Source organism: Pristiophorus japonicus, chromosome 11 (assembly GCF_044704955.1).
Source record: "Pristiophorus japonicus isolate sPriJap1 chromosome 11, sPriJap1.hap1, whole genome shotgun sequence".
NCBI lineage: Eukaryota > Metazoa > Chordata > Chondrichthyes > Pristiophoridae > Pristiophorus > Pristiophorus japonicus.
This window is the reverse complement of record NC_091987.1, coordinates 209,438,613-209,457,906: the sequence shown is the minus strand read 5'-3', so window position 1 is coordinate 209,457,906 and position 19,294 is coordinate 209,438,613. Positions and strand designations below refer to the sequence as shown.

The 19,294-nt window shown below is 45.0% G+C and overlaps 1 protein-coding gene across 1 annotated transcript in view; it reads left to right on the top strand.

Moving 5' to 3' along the window:
- Nucleotides 1-19,294, top strand: part of dscaml1 (Down syndrome cell adhesion molecule like 1) — a 618,289-nt gene that overhangs the window by 438,139 nt on the left and 160,856 nt on the right. The window contains exons 11-14 of the mRNA XM_070893140.1: nt 3,952-4,151; nt 6,960-7,056; nt 11,318-11,446; nt 15,571-15,738. Of these exons, the coding sequence (XP_070749241.1) occupies nt 3,952-4,151; nt 6,960-7,056; nt 11,318-11,446; nt 15,571-15,738 (594 nt within the window). The remainder of the gene's footprint in view (nt 1-3,951; nt 4,152-6,959; nt 7,057-11,317; nt 11,447-15,570; nt 15,739-19,294) is intronic.

The following is a 19,294-nucleotide window of genomic DNA, read 5'->3' as shown; positions in this document are numbered from 1 at the left end:
TATAATGTGGATAAATGTGAGGTTATCCACTTTGGTGGTAAAAACAGAGAGACAGACTATTATCTGAATGGTGACAGATTAGGAAAAGGGGAGGTGCAACGAGACCTGGGTGTCATGGTACATCAGTCATTGAAGGTTGGCATGCAGGTACAGCAGGCGGTTAAGAAAGCAAATGGCATGTTGGCCTTCATAGCGAGGGGATTTGAGTACAGGGGCAGGGAGGTGTTGCTACAGTTGTACAGGGCCTTGGTGAGGCCACACCTGGAGTATTGTGTACAGTTTTGGTCTCCTAACTTGAGGAAGGACATTCTTGCTATTGAGGGAGTGCAGCGAAGATTCACCAGACTGATTCCCGGGATGGTGGGACTGACCTATCAAGAAAGACTGGATCAACTGGGCTTGTATTCACTGGAGTTCAGAAGAATGAGAGGGGACCTCATAGAAACGTTTAAAATTCTGACGGGTTTAGACAGGTTAGATGCAAGAAGAATGTTCCCAATGTTGGGGAAGTCCAGAACCAGGGGTCACAGTCTAAGGATAAGGGGTAAGCCATTTAGGACCGAGATGAGGAGAAACTTCTTCACCCAGAGAGTGGTGAACCTGTGGAATTCTCTACCACAGAAAATAGTTGAGGCCAATTCACTAAATATATTCAAAAGGGAGTTAGATGAAGTCCTTACTACTCGGGGGATCAAGGGGTATGGCGAGAAAGCAGGAATGGGGTACTGAAGTTGCATGTTCAGCCATGAACTCATTGAATGGCGGTGCAGGCTAGAAGGGTTGACTGGCCTACTCCTGCACCTATTTTCTATGTTTCTATGTTTCTATATTACATATAGCACACAATTCATAAAATCATCAAACAAATATAATTGTATATTTATCCAAATTTTTAACTAAGAAAAATCAAAGCTATGTACATTAATATTTTGTACCTCTGAAGGTATTATGATATTGCTTAACCAACCTTGTGACAAAGATTTAGGGTCAATGACATAAAAATTAGGGCCTAAAGTCGAGGGCCTAAAAAAAGCCTTATTAGCCTATGGGTTAATCTGGCCTTGGAAGAGTGGGATACTGGCTCCTGGGACTATCTCTGATTCCCTCCCCGGAGCACAGAGTCAGTTGGCAAGCTGAAGACAGACTTGCATTCGCCCAGCCTCTTTGCTGATCCGATCCACAGTTGGACTTCATTGTGTTGCTTTTCCTCGCCAACCTACACTCACCATCTACAGTCGCACAGTAAGGATGGTCCAGCGAGCTGTCAATCACCCGGGATCCGTGCCCCAACATGGTGCTTTCGCATGAGAAAATGGGGGAAAGTGGGGGAGAAACACAAAATGCCAACATCTCTGCTTTACAGTGAATGGTTTGAGCTTTGACCACGAGTGCTGTGTCACTCCCGTGTTCCCTCTCCCCCGCACCCACCCAGTCCCCTGCCCCATTACTATTTTGCCACAGTCAGTAGATCTGCAGGGTCATTTGTTTGTGCATTAGGGTCTCGATTAGGCACAGTGACAAGGCAAATCCCCCCGGGGATGCAGAACCCATCAGTGTCCTTTCTCACTCTGAGGATGAAGAACGACTTTTCTGAAAGCAGAATTTGTTTTCCTAAAGTAAGATTAACTGCCCATTTCCAATGTAATCTGCTGCCTTCACTTACTGGAGTATAGTCCAGTTCACTTGGGGCTGTGCTGTGGAAGGTTTTATTACTGTAATCTATTGTGGCTCGTGTAGCCAGCTGTCTAGAATAGCTTTTCTAAGCACAAAACTGAGGCTGCCATTATTTTGTGTACATAAAAGTTTATGGACTCATTATTAATTTTATTACTAATTGAAATATTTAATGAAAGTAGGACATGAATAATTTAATTCCTCATTAGCCAAACAACAGTGGTATCAGCACCGTGCCGATGATGCGACAGATAGGCACATTCTGACCGAAGTGTTCGGGCAAGAATTCTCACTTCCTGCTGCACGGAATTCTGGGTCCAAGTTCCTGTTGTTCAGCCTTCGACTTTCTCTTCAGTCTTGTGAATCTGGTGCACGGACTTGTCTAGGGATGGTGGCTGCACAGTAAGAGTCTGAAGAAAGAAAAATTCAAACATTTTAAACCAGTCAATAAAAAAGGCAACATGTGGAAACTTTTTTTTGTTCCCGGGATGTGGATCAAAGAGGAAGGTTTTAAGGAGCGTCTTAACGGAGGAAAGAAAGAAAGACTTACATTTATATAGCGCCTTTCATGACCACTGGACGTCTCAAAGCGCTTTACAGCCAATGAAGTCCTTTTGGAGTGTAGTCATTGTTGTAATGTGCGAAACGCAGCAGCCAATCTGCGCACAGCAAGCTCCCACAAACAGCAATGTGATAATGACCAGATAACCTGTTTTTGTTATGTTGATTGAGGGATAAATATTGGCCAGGACACCGGGAATAACTCTTTTTGCTCTTCTTCGAAATAGTGCCACGGGATCTTTTACGTCACCTGAGAGAGCAGTTTATCGGTTTAACGTCTCATCCGAAAGACAGCACCTCCAACAGTGCAGCACCCCCTCAGCACTGCACTGGTGTCAGCCTAGATTTATGTGCTCAGGTTCCTGGAGTGGGACTTGAACCCACAACCTTCTGACTCAGAGGCAAGTGTGCTACCCACTGAGCCACGAGGTGGAGAGGTTTAGGCAGGGAATTCTAGAGCTTAGGGCCTAGGCAACAGGAGGCACATTGTATCACATTAAAGCACCTCCAATCGCATCACTTGGTGAATTGCTAATTGGAGTACGGCGACCCTTGGTATGTAGGCATGTGTTAGATGGTGCAGAGCTAAACTGAAGTGTTCGCTCTAGTTTCAAAAGTTGCTTAATTTTTTTGCTAGAAGTTTTGAAATGCCCAATCTGGAAGTGCTGATGTCTGATGGAAAGCTTCTGAGTGGCTAGTGGCTGTTACTGACAGAGACATTTCAATTGAGTAATGTTGCTCGGAGACTGAATTGTTTGACGTATGTACCAGAGATGTGGCGGAAACGCCAAGTGATGTGTGCTCCATGAGTGGGTTTGAAGCTCCATTTCTGCTTTCTCCATGGGTTCTGGCCTCAATCTGGCAGTGGGTTAATTGGAATGAACTGGGTTCAGATTGCATCACCAGAGCACATGTTAGAGGACTAGTGTAGGCTTAGGAGGACGCTCTCTTTACGAATGGGTTAACAGGAGAAAAAAATGTATTTGTTATTCCTGTCCACTGCTTTAAGAACTTTACGGGTACCACTCCACAACCAAGAGACAAAAGGAGACACAGGTAACCTGCTCCCCGACTCTCTGCCCATAACTCCCTTGAGCGATGCAAGAGTAACCTGGAGAAATTGTTTTTGATTATTTCTCTCTGTTCGTGGGGTCCGTCCTCAGTGCAGCAGGTGAGATACAATATTCACTGTGTGGAGAATCGGGGTTTCAAACTCTTTACCTCGTGATGTAGTTCCCTTGAAAGTCACACATCATCCTGACTTGGTAAATATATCGGCCGTTCCTTCATCGTCACTGGGTCAAAATCCTGGAACTCCCTCCCTAACAGCGCTGTGGGGAGCACCTTCATCACACGGTCTGCAGCGGTTCAAGAAGGCGGCTCACCACCACCTTCTCAAGGGGCAATTAGGGACGGCAATAAATGCCGACCTTGCCAGCGACACCCACATCCTGTGAATGAATGAATAAATATGTATATATATGAAGTCAGCAACATGCTTCCCCATCAAGCAAGACGGGGGGGGGGGGGGGGCATGTGACTGTAGTAGCTTAGCCTCCAACATTGTCCAATTATGCTGTTTACTGTGGATACTGACAGTCTTTGTCATCCACGGTGTTATGGTCACTTCACTCTGCTCTCATCCCATCATCTGCTCAAGTGCGGTCTGTTTCTTATATTGACTTGAACAGGTATATATTTCTCTCTTTAATCCAGTCCCAGCAATGATCACTTCTCACCCCAACACCACCATTGCCATTAAGGGCCAGAACAAGGAACTTAACTGCACAGCCCGCGGAGAAAGGCCAATCATTATTCGCTGGGAGAAGGAGGACACAGTGATCGACCCCGACAGAATGTTCCGATACTCAGTGCCCACCAAGGACAATGGAGAAGAAGTTGTCTCCACACTGAAGGTAGGTCATCACACTTTCATCTCGTTTCATCATTGAATTCTTCAAAACAAAGATTTATTAAATCCTTGAACATGATGTAGAGAACATTTTTCCGCTTGTGGGAAGAGTCGAAAACTAGAGGTCATAAATATAAGACAGTCACTAATGAATCCAGTAAGGAATTCAGGAGAAACATCTTGACCCAGAGGGTTGTTAGAATGTGGAACTTGCTACCACAAAGAGTGGTTGAGGCGAATAGCATTGGGGAAGCTGGATAAACACACGAGGGAGAAAGGAATAGAAGGATATGGTGATGGGGTGAGATGAAGAGGGGTGGGAGGGGGCTCGTATGGAGTCTAAACACCAGCATGGACCTGTTGGGCCTAATGGCCTGTTTCTGTGCTGTACATTCTCTGTAATTTGAAGTGTTATCCACAGTTATTACAATTTAAATGTGCGTTGTCATCATTTCAGTGAATTATACCCAAATATCTTAAACTGCGTCTTTTATTGGTTAGCCAGATTCATCACGGGGAATGGGCTTTCTGTAGTTTGTGTTTGCGTCTATTCAGCAAGGTGAAAGTTCAAAGCAAGTAACCACTGAGGTTGAAGTCGGTAAGTTAGAAGGCGAGGATAACCACGAAGGAATGATGCCAAAGTTGGGTTTTAAAAACCTTGGAGAAGGGAAGACGGTGAAAGCTAACGGTGGAAGGACGTAGGGAATAATGAGTTGGGGTCTTAGTCAAAGGGGCGTAACAACCTCACCGGGAAATTTTACAACAGACTGACGTCCCTGTGTGGGTCCCAGAGCTGTCGTCTTTCCAGTTGTGCCATTCATTCCAACGTGCAAACTTTATCAATGTAGTCTTTATTGACTAAAAAAAAACCTGAAAGAAGGAAAGGTTAGTCGAGACAGACGTGATCAGGAGAACAATGAGGATGTCAAGTTGTTGGCTGAGTTATTGCAGGCTCCCATTGACAAATGAAGCAGAATGCATCGCGAGAACGACCATTTACATCAGCTGAGGTGGATATTTTCGTCAAGTGACCCAGATTACGGTGGGATATTTATCCAAGAGTGGACTTAACTCCTCGGCTAAAATGAAACAGTATTATTGCGCTGCAAGAAGTGTCTCAGTAACGGCACTGCCTCTGCACAAAGTGAAGGAACAAGAGCCGTTCGCTGAGAAAATTACCACTTAGCCGTGAGCCACGGTGCCCTTTTATAGATCGCAAGAGCTAGGGCTCTATACTAATCCCCACTCAGCTTCCTCAAGTTGCAGGATCTGATTAAAAGTGAAGAAGGTGCACCAAGTAAAAAAATACCTCAACACTGATTAGAATCAATCCTTTGATGGAAAAGGGGTTCCAATACTGAAGACATTTAACGTTTGATCGAACAACCCAACACTCTCTGACGTGCAGCATATTGTTTCAGCCTGCGTGTCTGATTCCAGAAAAAAATTCCCGTCTATTTTATACGACGCTCAAAGACGATGTTCCAAAGGAGGTCATCACTCCTGCTGCATTTTCACTTACGTTGACATTTATCTTTCAAAATCGAAATGACCCTTCCTGCAGAATTTTAGCGAGGAAAAATAATGATCTCACAGGGTTCCCTGTGCAGATTTGATAGGAGCTTTCAACCAATTTGAAGCACGTTATACATTTACACCTAATAATGCTCCAGGTGAGAGCATGGCCAGAGCCCAGAGGGAATTCTGCACTATATTAACTGAATTTTTTAGGATATTTTTGAGGGGTGGTCCAATGGCTGTTGCGGTAGAGGAGCGGTGGGATTTCCTTGTCGGAAGGCCCAAGCGTACCCCCTCTTGAGGCTCACAATTTACTACAATTGTATCAGGCCCTGGTGAGACCGCACCTGGAGTGCTGTGTACAGTTTTTGGTCTCCTTACCTAAGGAAGGATATACTTGCCATTGAGGGAATGCAACGAAGGTTCACCAGACTGATCCCTGGGATGGGGAGGATTTGTCCCATGAGGAGAGATTCAGTAGACTAGACCTATATTCTCTAGAGTTTAGAAGAATGAGAGGTGATCTTACTGAAACATAAGATAATGAGGGGGCTCGACAAGTTGGATGCAGAGAGGATATTTCCACTCATAGGGAAACTAAAACGAGGGGACATAGTCTCAGAATAAGGGGCTGCCTATTTAAAACTGAGATGACGAGAAATTTCTTCTCTCAGAGGGTTGTAAATCTTTGGAATTCGCTGCCCCAGAGAGCTATGGAGGCTAGGTCATTGAATAAATTTAAGGCGTCGATAGACAGATTTTTGATCAATAAGGGAATAAAGGGTTATGGGGGGTGGGCAGGGAAGTGGAACTGAGCCCAAGATCAGATCAGCCATGATCTTATTAAATGGCGGAGCAGGCTCTAGGAGCCAAATGGCCTGCTCCTGTTCCTATTTCTTATGTTCTTATGTTCTAAAATGCTGGAAGGGTACGGCTAGTTGGCCCCCTAAATTGGACCTGCTTGCACCCGTTTTCTGCCTGGAAAATGGGTGTGAGGTCCGGTTCCAGCTCCAGTCTAGGGTTGTCAAACATCCACGATCTTGCCACACGACCCTATGCTGCAGAATTCGTTTTAAATGGGACATTTTGGCAAGAGAGTTGGCGCTGGCTCAGAACATCTCAAACTCCCTTGGGCAGCTCTCGTACATTTGTAAAGAATACTTGGACACTTCAGTGTCGCAAGATGTGTGCGACGGGTTCGGTGCGGTTTGTTTTGAGTGTCGGGGCCAAGCATACCGCATTTTGCCGTAATGTTAAATCTGAGCCCTGTTGCTTGACTTGTCTCCGTCTGTAGATCATGCCTGCCGACCGGGGAGATTCTGGTTTCTTCTCCTGTCATGCAATCAATTCCTACGGAGAGGACCGAGGACTCATTCAACTCACAGTTCAAGGTACTCCGTTTATGTTTAGATCACAACATATTTTGTCTGTTCAGTATAAGGACGAGTGCTGCTCCTATTCGCAACACCTGGCACAGTGTGTTTGCACTCTTTCAACTCACGCACTTGGGCACTATTCCAGCTTTAGGTGAGCAGTGTTTCAATGCAGACTTCTGGCCAATGCAGTCCCTCAAGGATTTGTATTAACGTTTATATTTACTCAATAGTTTTGAAAAGCCACAAGGAAGTAGTTGGGAATAAATAGTCGCAAGCAAATGTTGTGAAGTTGAAATTGAGATCCGATTTATACATTATCCCATATCTGTCACAAGAGTTCAATATTACAATGTTATATAAACATTGTTATCAATATTATTTTTCTCTGATGGTTACAGATGACCAGGGACACTATTGCACGCACAAATCACTCCTGTTACCAATAGCTAATCAATTCTAACCTAAATTTATTTTTGATTCATAATCCTTTCACTTCTGTTAGAACATAAGAATTAGGAGCAGGAGTAGGCCTACGGCCCCTCGAGCCTGCCCCGCCATTCAATAAGAACATGACTCATCTCCGACCTCAACTCCATTTTCCCGCCCAATCCCCATATCCCTTGATTCCCCGAGACTCCAAAAATCTATCAATCTATGTCTTGATTATACTCAACTACTGAGCATTTAAAGCCCTCTGGGGCAGAGAATTACAAAGATTCACAATCCTCTGAGTGAAGAAATTCCTCCTCAGCTCAGTCTTAAATGGCCAACCCCTTATCCTGAGTCTGTGCCCCCTGGCTCTAGACTCCCCAGCCAGGGGGAAACAACCTCTCAGCAATCCACCTCACAATCTTATATGTTTAAATAAGATCACCTCTCATTCTTCTAAACTCCAGAGAGTATAGGTCCATTCTACTCAATCTCTTCTAATAGACAACCCTCTCATCCCAGGAATCAATCTAGTGAACCCTCATTGCTCCGCCTCTATGGCCAGTATATCCTTCCTTAGATACTGTGCACAGAATATATTACTTCAGCTGCATTCAGTAAGATAAGAGGGATATCGTCTTTCAAGAGGTCATAAGAACATAAGACATAATAAATGGGAGCAGGAGTAGGCCACTTGGCCCCTCGAGCCTGCTCTGCCATTTAATACGATCATGGCTGATCCGATCATGGACTCAGCTCCACTTCCCTGCCCGCTCCCCATAACTACTTATTCCCTTATCGGTTAAGAAACTGTCTATCTCTGTCTTAAATGTATTCAATGTCCCAGCTTCCACAGCTCTCTGAGGCAGCGAATTCCACAGATCCACAACCCTCTGAGAAAAGAAATTTCTCCTCATCTCAGTTTTAAATGGGTGGCCCCTTATTCTAAGATTATGGCCCCTAGTTCTAGTCTCCCCCATCAATGGAAACATCCTCTCTTCATCCCCCTTGTCAAGCCCCCCTCATAATCTTATACATTTCGATAAGATCACCTCTCATTCTTCTGAATTCCAATGAGTAGAGGCCCAACCGACCCAACCTTTCCTCATAAGTCAACCCCCCTCAACTGGTCAATCCTTCTATCTGAGGCAAACTTTTCATTGTGATAGCAGAAATGAAACACCAATAACCTTCAGCACTGTGCATGGTCCTTTAAGGTCTATTCCTGGGCAGTTGGCTTCTTTAGAGGCGCTTGGTGAATGGAGCAGTTAGTTGACTTTGGATTAAATGTAACAAACTACTGCATGTTACGACGAGTATCGTAGTATTAGTTAGTGGTCTTATAATGTTTTAGCTCATGACAGTGGTTGGAAAATTTTAGGTACCCTGAGCTCTGTGTGTAGGTGAGAAAAGATAGTCCCTAAATGTATTGAGCTTGAACTTTGGTTCTGAACTGCTGATTCTATGATCGTCACCCTGTACTTATGGGCCCGAATCTTTTGTGTTTCCAAATTTAAATCACCAACCTTGCAGTACAATAAAAATTAAATTGAAGAATTATTGTTCACAGTTTCCCCCTCCCCCCCCCCCTCCCCCATCAGTCTCAGATGAGAGTCATTGATTTTCAGGTATGAATATTTACTGTTAAAGTTTATGTTGGTTCCCGAAGCATTTAGTTGGCCTCAGTAAAAACCAAATAAGCTGTTGATGCTTCACCGGTGCACATAATTTATTTATGTGTAACTTTGCCCCTCAGGAGATGGGCTGATGAATTTTATTTTCGGGGCACCATAAGCCAATGCTTTGCTGCTTATGCTTTGGCATGGTGCCAATGAGGTTGCTTCACAAAAGATCTTGTTCACCCTGGTGATCATGTGGTTTAGCAGTTCGATGGAGAAAAGCAAGATCTGGCTTATGGGCTTCCAAAAAACATTGGCTTGACTTCACACGGTGCATATATTCTCCTCGACTTTTGTTTCCAGCTTTCCCCTTATCCCTCTGCCTCTGAACGTCTTGATTCATAGGTGCAAGAGTAGTCCATTTAGCCCCTCGAGCCTGCTCCGCAATTCAATTAGACCTTGGCTGATCTGTATCTCAACCGATACAGATGATACACTCCAGTCCCTCCGGTGCCCACCAGTCACGGAAGGCCGCGAGCGTATTGGTGGACACCGTATGCTCCCTCTCCAGGGACACCAGGGTGTGTACATAGTCGCGGAAGAGAGGCAGGCAGTCGGACCGAACAACCCCCTCGACTGTGCGCTGCTCGAACCTTGACCAGGCTGATTTGATTGCAATCACAAGTGGGAACTCTGGTCAATTTTCACCTCCCTAACTGTGGATGCTGAGGTCAGTTGTGGGTCACCAAATAAACCATCTCAACGGGACCTTCTTGTTTGACCCAGTATCATTATATCACTATCGAACCTAAATCTAATGAAGGGTTGACTTAGATACAGATGTAAAGTTTGGTAGAGGCTGGATTTATGACTCCCAAGACCAACATTCCTTTTTGAAGAACACTGATCATACCTCCGATCAATCGGTTTGAAGTTGACACTGCCTCCATCAGGAATGGGGTGTATCTTTAGGATCACACGGTCCATGATCAGCCAGAATTGGGCAAAAGTCCCTTAATATATAACTAATATATAACTTTTCCCAAGTTTATTAGCCAAGTGATTTAAGAGACTGTTAAACGGATGGTCCATCTGGAACCTGATGATATTTCTCATGTGTGAGGGTTTGCTGGGGTTCAGGGTCAGGGTCAGACAGGCCTGTGATCTAAAGGGGCCATCATGAATTGGTAATGGGAGAGTCCTGTAAGTGGAGGAGCATGTGTTTTCGATTATATCTGCTCCTCAAAACTTAGGGGATGAAATTGCCTCTTTTTAAAGCCCCTTTAGCACCTCCGGCGGGGTGGGGGGGGGGGGGTGCTAATGGGGCAGAGGAGACTTTTTGCTTGGGTGCTGAAAGACGCCCAGATGGTTAATACCCCCAATCGGGCGGGCAGGACAATTTTGCTCACTTACTTCCTTCTTAAGTCAAAACTGACACCGGGGACAAAATAGTTGTGCAGCTTTGCAATAGAAAGCAAAATGTCTAATTTACAATGAAAATGTGGTGAATTTGAAGCTTAAATTTTTGCAGTTTACACCAGGCAGCTACTTGTCCGACCCTTTCTTATACTGTGCTGAAACTCATTTCATTTCATGAATAAATAACGGAAGCAAAGTAATCAATGACAGTTTTATAGATCATCACAAATTGTGCATGGATGTACCGAGAAAATTGCCTTTTTGGAGGTCAGTTTAGAGGGAACGGTGGCATAGTGGTTATGTTACTGGACTAGTAATCCAAAGGCCTGGACTAATTATCCAAGGATAAGAGTTCAAATCCTACTGTGGCAACTGGGATATTTGAATTCAGTTAAATTCAACTGGAATAAGCGAGTATCAGAAATGGTGACCATGTAACTACTGGATTGTCGTAAAAGCCCATCTAGTTCACTGATGTTGTTTAGGGAAGGAAATCTGCCATCCTTACCCGGTCTGGCCTATGTGTGACTCCAGACCCACAGCAATGTGGTTGACTCTTAACTTCTCTTTGAATTGGCCCAGCAAGCCACTCCAAGGCAATTAGGGATGGCCAATAAATGTTGGCCTTACCAGTGATACCCACATCCCGTGAATGAATTTTTTTTAAAGTTGGGTCTGTTAAACTAAGTAGCATCATTAAAGGGAGGAGTATTGGGAAGTGTTATAGCTACCTTGTTGGCAATTGCAAGAACGCTGGGCAGTGAAGAGTTAATTAACTCGTGCACTTCTCTAACTTCTCTCCTCCGCAGAGCCACCTGACCCGCCTGAGCTGGAGATCAGAGAGGTGAAGGCTCGAAGTATGAATCTCCGCTGGACTCAGAGGTTCGATGGAAACAGCCTTATCCTTGGCTTCGACATTGAATACAAGAACAAATCAGGTGGGGGGGGGTGTAGTCACTGGGCGCGCCGCAATGATGTCTGTCCATCGTTCCGTGCAAAGTGTCCATCCCCTCACCACAGATCCATCCTGCTCCCTGGCCACCCCGTCAGGCTAAACGAGACTGTTCCCAACCTTGGCATCCTATTTGACCCTGAGCTAAGCCTCCGACCCCATAACCTCTCTGTCACCAAGTCGGCCGTCTTCAGACTCTGTAATTTTGCCCGTCTCCGCCCCTGCCTCATCCCATTCTGCTGACCCCCAACTTTCTTTTTTGGCTCCCATGTTAGCCTACATTAATAACGGTTCTCTCTCCTCGTGTACTGTTCCGCAGAAATACTCATTCACTCTTTTATCTCCAGACTCGACTATTCCAATGCTCCCCTAGCCAATTTCCCATCTTCCACTCAACCGTGAACTTAAACTCAACCGAAACTCTTCTGCACGTATACTGACTCGCACCAAGTCCAGTCCACTCAGCGCCCCCCGCCCCCCCACCCCCACCAACACCCACCCCCACAGGCTCTTGAAAAAATAAGACTTAAGGGGTGACCTAATAGAGGTCTTTAAAATTATGAAAGTTTTTGGTAGAGTGGATACAGAGAGAATAGGCTCAATTTCCCCCAGTGATTTACGCCATTTTTTTTGAGCATGCTGCACTTTTTGGCCTCAGTTGAAAAATCACAGTTTCCCCAATCAATTTGCACCGGTGGGGGGGGGGGCGGGGTGGTGGGGGGGCGGGGGGGTAGAGAGAGAGAGAGAGAGAGAGAGAGAGAGATGAGTGAGACGCCGCAGATCAAGGCTCCACCCCCAAAACTAAAGATGGGGTTAGGCCACGCAAAATGAAGAAATCCAACAGGGAAACTTAGAATTTTTTTTTGCCGTACTTAGGCCCCAAATAAATCGGGCATAACTCTTTAAGTACGCCAAAAAAATGCTTTGGGGAAATTGAGCCCAATGTTTCCACTTGTGGGGAAGAACATAACGAGAGATCATCAATATAAGATAGTCACCAAGAAATCCAACAGGGAATTCAGAAGAAACTTCAGAAGAAAGGCAGGAGGAGGCTCGAGTGGAGCATAAATGGACTGGTTGGGCCCAATGGCCTGTTTCTGTGCCGTATATTCTGTGTAATCCAGTGTAATCCGATGTAATGTGCTCACTGAACTACATTAGCTCCCGCTTCACCAATGCCTCAGTTTTAAAATTCTCCTCCTTGTGTTCAAATCCTTCCATGGCCTCACCCCTCTTTATCTCTATAACCTCCTCCGGCCCCACAACGCTCCGAGATCTCTGTGTTCCTCCAATTCTGGCCTCTTGTGCATCCAAGATTTCCTTCGCTTCACCATTGGTGGCCGTGCCTTCAGCGGCCTGGGCCCCAAGCTCTGGAACCCCCTCCCTAAAACTCTCCGCATCTCTACCTCTCTCTCCTTTAAGACGCTTCTTGGGGCCAAGAATTCTGTCAGCTGTCCTTTGGCTTGCCGTCAAGTTGTGTTTGATAACGCTCCTGTTGCACCTTTGATTACATTAAGGATGCTACATGAATGCAAGTTGTTGATTCCATTCAGAATCCGTTTCAACATTAGAAACACTGGTGTGTGTGTTTTGCCAGCAAGGTAACCTCCTCTACTGGTCCACCATACAGAAGTGGAAGTCCGATAAAGCAGATATTGTTTGTTACTCCTCTGAAACCAGAGTAGGCTCTTTAAACACCTCTGAAACCAGAGTAGGACCTTTAAACACCCTGAGACCAGAGTAGGCCCCTTTAAACACCCCCTATCACAACATGCTCAAATCCAATCTCTGCACAGCTCCCTAGACATCATTACAGGGTCTGGTGTATTTATTTAAACCGTCTAATTGACAATTTTAATTCATTGCTCGGAATCTAAATCCTGTTGCTGCCACACCAGGAGAGATTAAAATATGATTAAATTTAGTAAATTAATATTGTACAAGGACTGCAAATATTAATTATATATAGTGTACTCTCCCAGAGTTTGATAAGATTGCTGGGCCTTTCATTTATCATGCTTCTGCATAATCAATTTTAATCTGGCAAGTTATTTTTGTGGCTAATCTATGTCTATCAGGTTTATTGGTGCAAATAAATTAATTTGAGGAAGGTATTTGACTGTGTGTTTGCCATTTCCAATAGCCAACATCTGTTGGATTTGAGCATAATTATTGTTGTTTGCATAAATAAAGATAATTAATGAGACACTGTTTTCCAACTTTTATCAAATCATCCTGATAACTAATGTGCCCTTTGTCGGTTTTACCCTTGAATCATGTCTGTCCCCGTTCTATATCCCCCTCTATCCCAGGTATCTCCCATTGCTCTCTGTCCTCATTCTATATCCCCCTCTATCCCGGTTATCTCCCATTACTCTCTGTCACCGTTCTATATTCCCCTCTATCCCAGGTATCTCCCATTGCTCTCTGTCACCGTTCTATATTCCCCTCTATTCAAGGTATCTCCCATTGCTCTCTGTCACTGTTATATATTCCCCTCTATCCCAGGTATCTCCCATTGCTCTCTGTCCCCGTTCTATATCCCCCTCTATCCTGGGTATCTCCCATAACTCTCTGTCCCTGTTCTATATTCCCCTCTATTCTGGGTATCTCCCTTTACCTCCTGGCCTTCCCAGTGTTTTCCTTTCTATATATTTATAATATATTGCATTTGCTATCGTGCACCCCTTATTTGGGCATTGTCATTGCATCAGGCCCACGAGCTGGAATCTCCAGAAGAATGTCCCATTATAAAGCTACCTGGCGCACAGTCACGCCTGCAGTGGCGCACTTCCAACACTAGGTGGAGCTTCAGAGGATGTTGGCCACTATCCCACCACGATACCCACAGCAGGACCAAGGCACTGTGGGACATTTGCTCCCTCCTGACTATCCGCGAGCAAATGGGCAGAGGATCCGCGAGCTTTAACCACACAGAGCTAGGGCATTGAGTCATGCCCCATGAAGGAGGGGGGCTTGGCAGTGTCTCCTTTAAGCTGCTCCTGTGCACGGGCATGCAGCGATCGGGAAGGTACCATGCAGGCCACTCACAGGCTGCCCCCGCTAAGATACCGCGTGTATGGCCACACTGCAAATTTAAAGGAACCACATACAAAAAAATTTAGAGGGAGTATTGGTACTCAGCAGTGGCTAGGTGTGTCTGGTTGGGCCGAAAGGCCTGTTTCTGTCCCGTATATCCTATATATCCCCTCCCTAAGCTCCGAGAGCATGTGGGCTGAGGCCAGGAACCAGTCACCTTGCTATTTCTAGGCTGGTGAGTAGTATGTACTAGATGAGAACATAGTAAAATGGAAACTTACTAAGGAAAGTAGAAATACTCTGTGTAATATATATTATTGGGCAGAACAGAAAGACTTGCATTCACGACCGCCGGACGTCCCAAAGCGCTTTACTGCAAATGGAGTACTTTTTTACGTGTAGTCACTGTTGCAATGTGGGAAACGCGGCAGCCAATTTGCGCACAGCAAGCTCCCACAAACAGCGATGTGATAATGGCTAGATAATCTGTTTTGTTATGTTGATTGAGGGATAAATATTGACCAAGACACCGGGGATAACTCCCCTGCTCTTCTTCGAAATATTACCATCTGCTCTTTCAGGTGGATGTAAAAAATCCCACGGCACTATTTCGAAGAAGAGCAGGGGAGTTAACCCCGGTGTCTTGGTCAATATTTATCCCTCATTCAGCATAACAAAAGCAGATTATCTGGTCATTATCACTGTTTGTGGGAGCTTGCTGTGCGCAAATTGGCTGCCGCCTTTCCCACATTATTTCAGTGCCTACACTCCAAAAGTACTTCATTGGCTGTAAAGCACTTTGAGATGTCCGATGGTTGTGAAAGGTGCTGGAAGGAAAGCCTTGCATTTATATAGCGCCTTTCACGACCACCGGGCGTCTCAAAGCACTTTACAGCCAATGAAGTACTTTTGGTGTGTCGTCACTGTTGTAATGTGGGAAACCAAAGTCGAGGCATCTCTTGGGGTTGCAAGCCTTAAAGGTGAAGGTGCCTTTTGCAAGAGAATTTTGAATGGCAAGTAATTGTCTTCGAGTTGCCTTCTCTTACAATTAAAAAAACATTTTTTCAACAGAATCCTGGGATTTAAAGCAGAGCACCCGAAATATCAACCCAACCATAAACCAGGCCAACATTGTGGATCTGCACCCTGCCTCGGTTTACAGTATAAGGATCTACTCGTTCAACAAGATCGGCAGAAGTGAATCCAGCAAAGAATTAACTGTCAGCACTGAGGAAGCAGGTACAGCCTCCGACAGAGATAGGACCAACCAAAATTCGCCAGTACCAGATAGCCCGAACTAGCAATTGAGTTTGATTACAGAATGAGTCTAATGAAAAACAAGGAAGTTATGCTAAATCTTTATAAAACACTGGCTCGGCCCAGGCTGGAGCAAAAGAAAAACAGATTTGCATTTCTATAGCACCTTTCATGACCACCGGACGTCTCAAAGCGCTTTACAGCCAATGAAGTACTTTTTGGAGTGTAGTCACTGTTGCAATGTGGGAAACGCAGCAGCCAATTTGCGCACAGCAAGCTCCCACACACAGCAATGTGATAATGACCCAGATCCCAGATAATCTGTTTTTTTTTGTTATGTTGATTGAGGGATAAATATTGGTCAGTATTGTGATCAATTCTGGGCACCACACTTTAGGAAGGATGTCAAGGCCTTAAGCGAGGGTGCAGAGGAGACCTACTAAAATGCTACCAGGCATGAGGGACTTCAGTTCCGTGGAGCGACAAGAGAAGCTGGGATGGTCCCCCTTAGAGAAAAGAAGATTAAGGGGAGATTTGCTAGATGGGTTCAAAATCTTGAAGGGTTTAGATAGAGTAGATAAGGAGAAACTGTTTCCACTGGCATAAAGTTTGGCAACCAGCGGACACAGATTTAATTGGCATAAGAACCAAAGGTGGACATGAGGGGAAAAAAAATCACGCAGTGAGTTATGATGATCTGGAAGCACGGTGGAAGCAGATTCAATAGTAACTTTCAAAAGGGAATTGAATAAATAATTGGAAAAGAAAAGTTTGCAGGGCTATGGGGATAGAGCAGGGGAGTGGGAATAATTTGAATAGCTTTCACAGAGCCAGCACAGGCATGATGGGCCGAGTTGGCTCCTTCTGTGCTGTATCAGTCTCTGATTGTATGAATGTGAAGTTCTGAGTTAATGTTTGCAATGGAATTCCAGCCCTCGCCAGTGTCTGCATTTCAGGGTTGTATCGGAAGAAGCATGTTCCTCTACAGTTAGGGATTTCTTGCCGATGTGACCTCCCCCAAGCTCAGTGGAGATAGTAAGTTGCTCCAGTGCCAAGGCTCAAGGTCGCTAAAGGCCTCTCCTGCTGCCTTAATGGTGGGGCCATTTAGTTGCCATGATTATACTGAGCAGGCCCTGGGTTCAGCAGAGTCAATGTCGGTACTAATGCAATCCAGGTGGTGTGGGGCAACTACATTCCGAAACCTCATCTTTTAGTTTCCAGGCGTGAATGATGAATATTTTTGCTCTTAGCCCATGCTGAAATTCTGTTTGATTCTTGATCCCACTTGAAACGAGTATCAACTAACCATCTGCAAAGCAATCCCCTGTGAATGAGATCCTGCAACCTGTAGGCCTGATGGTTGAATGCAGCCACTGTGCCATTGTTCCCAGTGGATTGCTCTAAGTGTGGGATTGAAGAAGCTAATACCACTGTACGCAGCAATGAATTGGAGGGAATATACCATTGCTGATGAGTTTTCCGTTTCTTATTTACCTCCTCTGGGAGTTAAGAGAGCAGTCCTGATGCTGCATGGTCTCTTTATTTAAGCAGGGATATACTTGCATTGGAGGCAGTTCACAAGGTTGATTCCTGAGAAAAGGCGGTTGACTTATGAAGAAAGGTTGAGCAGTTGGGGCCTATACTCATTGGAGTTTAGAAGAATGAGAGGTGATCTTATTGAAATGTATAAGATTCTGAGAGTGCTCAACAAGGTAGATGCTGAGAGGATGCTTGCATTTGTGGGGGAATCTAGAACTAGGGGGCATAGTTTAAGAATAAGGGGGCATTACATACCTGAGACTGTGAAACCTGTTCTCCCCTAACTTATTTCGTTGAAACAAACTATCTACTCAATGTGGTTCAGGCTTTGTTCAATCCCCCTGTGTCAGCTGTGGCTCAGTGGGCAGCACCCTTGCCTCTGAGTCAGAAGGTTGTGGATTCAAGTCCCACTCCAGGGACTTGACACATAAATCTAGGCTGACACTCCCAGTGCAGTGCTGAGGGAGAGCTGCACTGTCGGAGGTGCTGTCTTTCGGATGAGACGTTAAACTGAGGTCCCGTCTGCTCTCTCAGATGGCTGTAAAAGATCCTATGGCATTATTTCGAAGAAGAGCAGTGGAGTTATCCCCGGTGTCCTGGGCCAATATTTATCCCTCAATCAACATAACAAAAACAGATTATCTGGTCAGTATCACGTAGCTGTTTGTGGGAGCTTGCTTGTGCGCAAATTGGCTGCCGCGTTTCCCACATTACAACAGTGACTACACTCCAAAAGTACTTCATTGGCTGTAAAGCGCTTTGAGACGTTCAGTGGTCGTGAAAGGCGCTATATAAATACAAGTCTTTCTGTTTATGGGATTGCCGGCAAAAAGGCCTTGGGTCCCAGTGAGACAGCAGGGAGCTCTCCTTGGTGCTGAATAAGTATCTGGGGAAATTTGTCTGAATCTGTTGTTGTGGAAAGCCATTTGCCATTGTAAAGATGTGCTCAGGTTTACTCAACATATTTCTGCAGTTACGTGGATGATTTCATAATAAATCTAACTAATGCTAAATACTGACTTAGTAAAATCACAGTCTTAAAATAAAAGATTTTATTCATTACCTTCAGTGGCTATATCACATCAACAGTAATCTACCCTTTGATAGTCCAGTTCTCAACAAGCCTGCGGCACAAGTGATAGGATGTGGCTTTGCACCAATAGCGTCCCAGATACTGAGAGCCGTATCTCAGCTATTCCGCTGTGGGAGATAACATTCCTCTTCACAGGAAGGACGGAACAATGGTCACTCTGAGCCCTTTCCCTGTACCTTCTTGCTCCCAGATCACCATCCTGTCCGCTGGGGAATATGGAGATGTGGCCCGAAAAAGAAATAAATAGTTGTTAAAAAAAATGTTTAGAGTTGGCCAGAAAATTGGACTGAGAGTGAGGTGGCATTATCAGAGATTAAGTCAGTCTTGCATGTAGATAGCACCTCATCAGATCTCTGAGTCGCAGGTAATCTATTCTGGTGGCGATGATTCAGAGATGGGCGGGATTTTTAATGTCCAGTTTAATATGTTATCGAGTACATTTGACAATGCGACACTCCCTTAGTCCTGGAGTGGGATTTGTAACTGCAACCCTTTGACTCAGAGTTGAGCGTGGTACTAACTGAGGAAAGAAAGAGAGAAAGAGAGACAGACTGACTGACATTTATATACCACCCAATTTGTGCACAGCAAGCTCCCACAAATTGCAATACGATAATCACCAGATAACCTGTTTTTGTTATGTTGATTGAGTGATAAATATTGACCAGGACACCGGGGATAACTCCCCTGCTCTTCTTCAAAATGGTGCCATGGGATTTTTTACATTCACTTGAGAGAGCAGACATGGCCTTGGTTTAACGTCTCATCCGAAAGACGGCACTTCCGACAGTGCAGCGCTCCCTCAGCACTGCACTGGGAGTGTCAGCCTCGACTTTCGTGCTCATGTACCTGGAGAGTGACTTGAACCCACAACCTTCTGACAACTGAGCCAAGCTGGCACTCGTC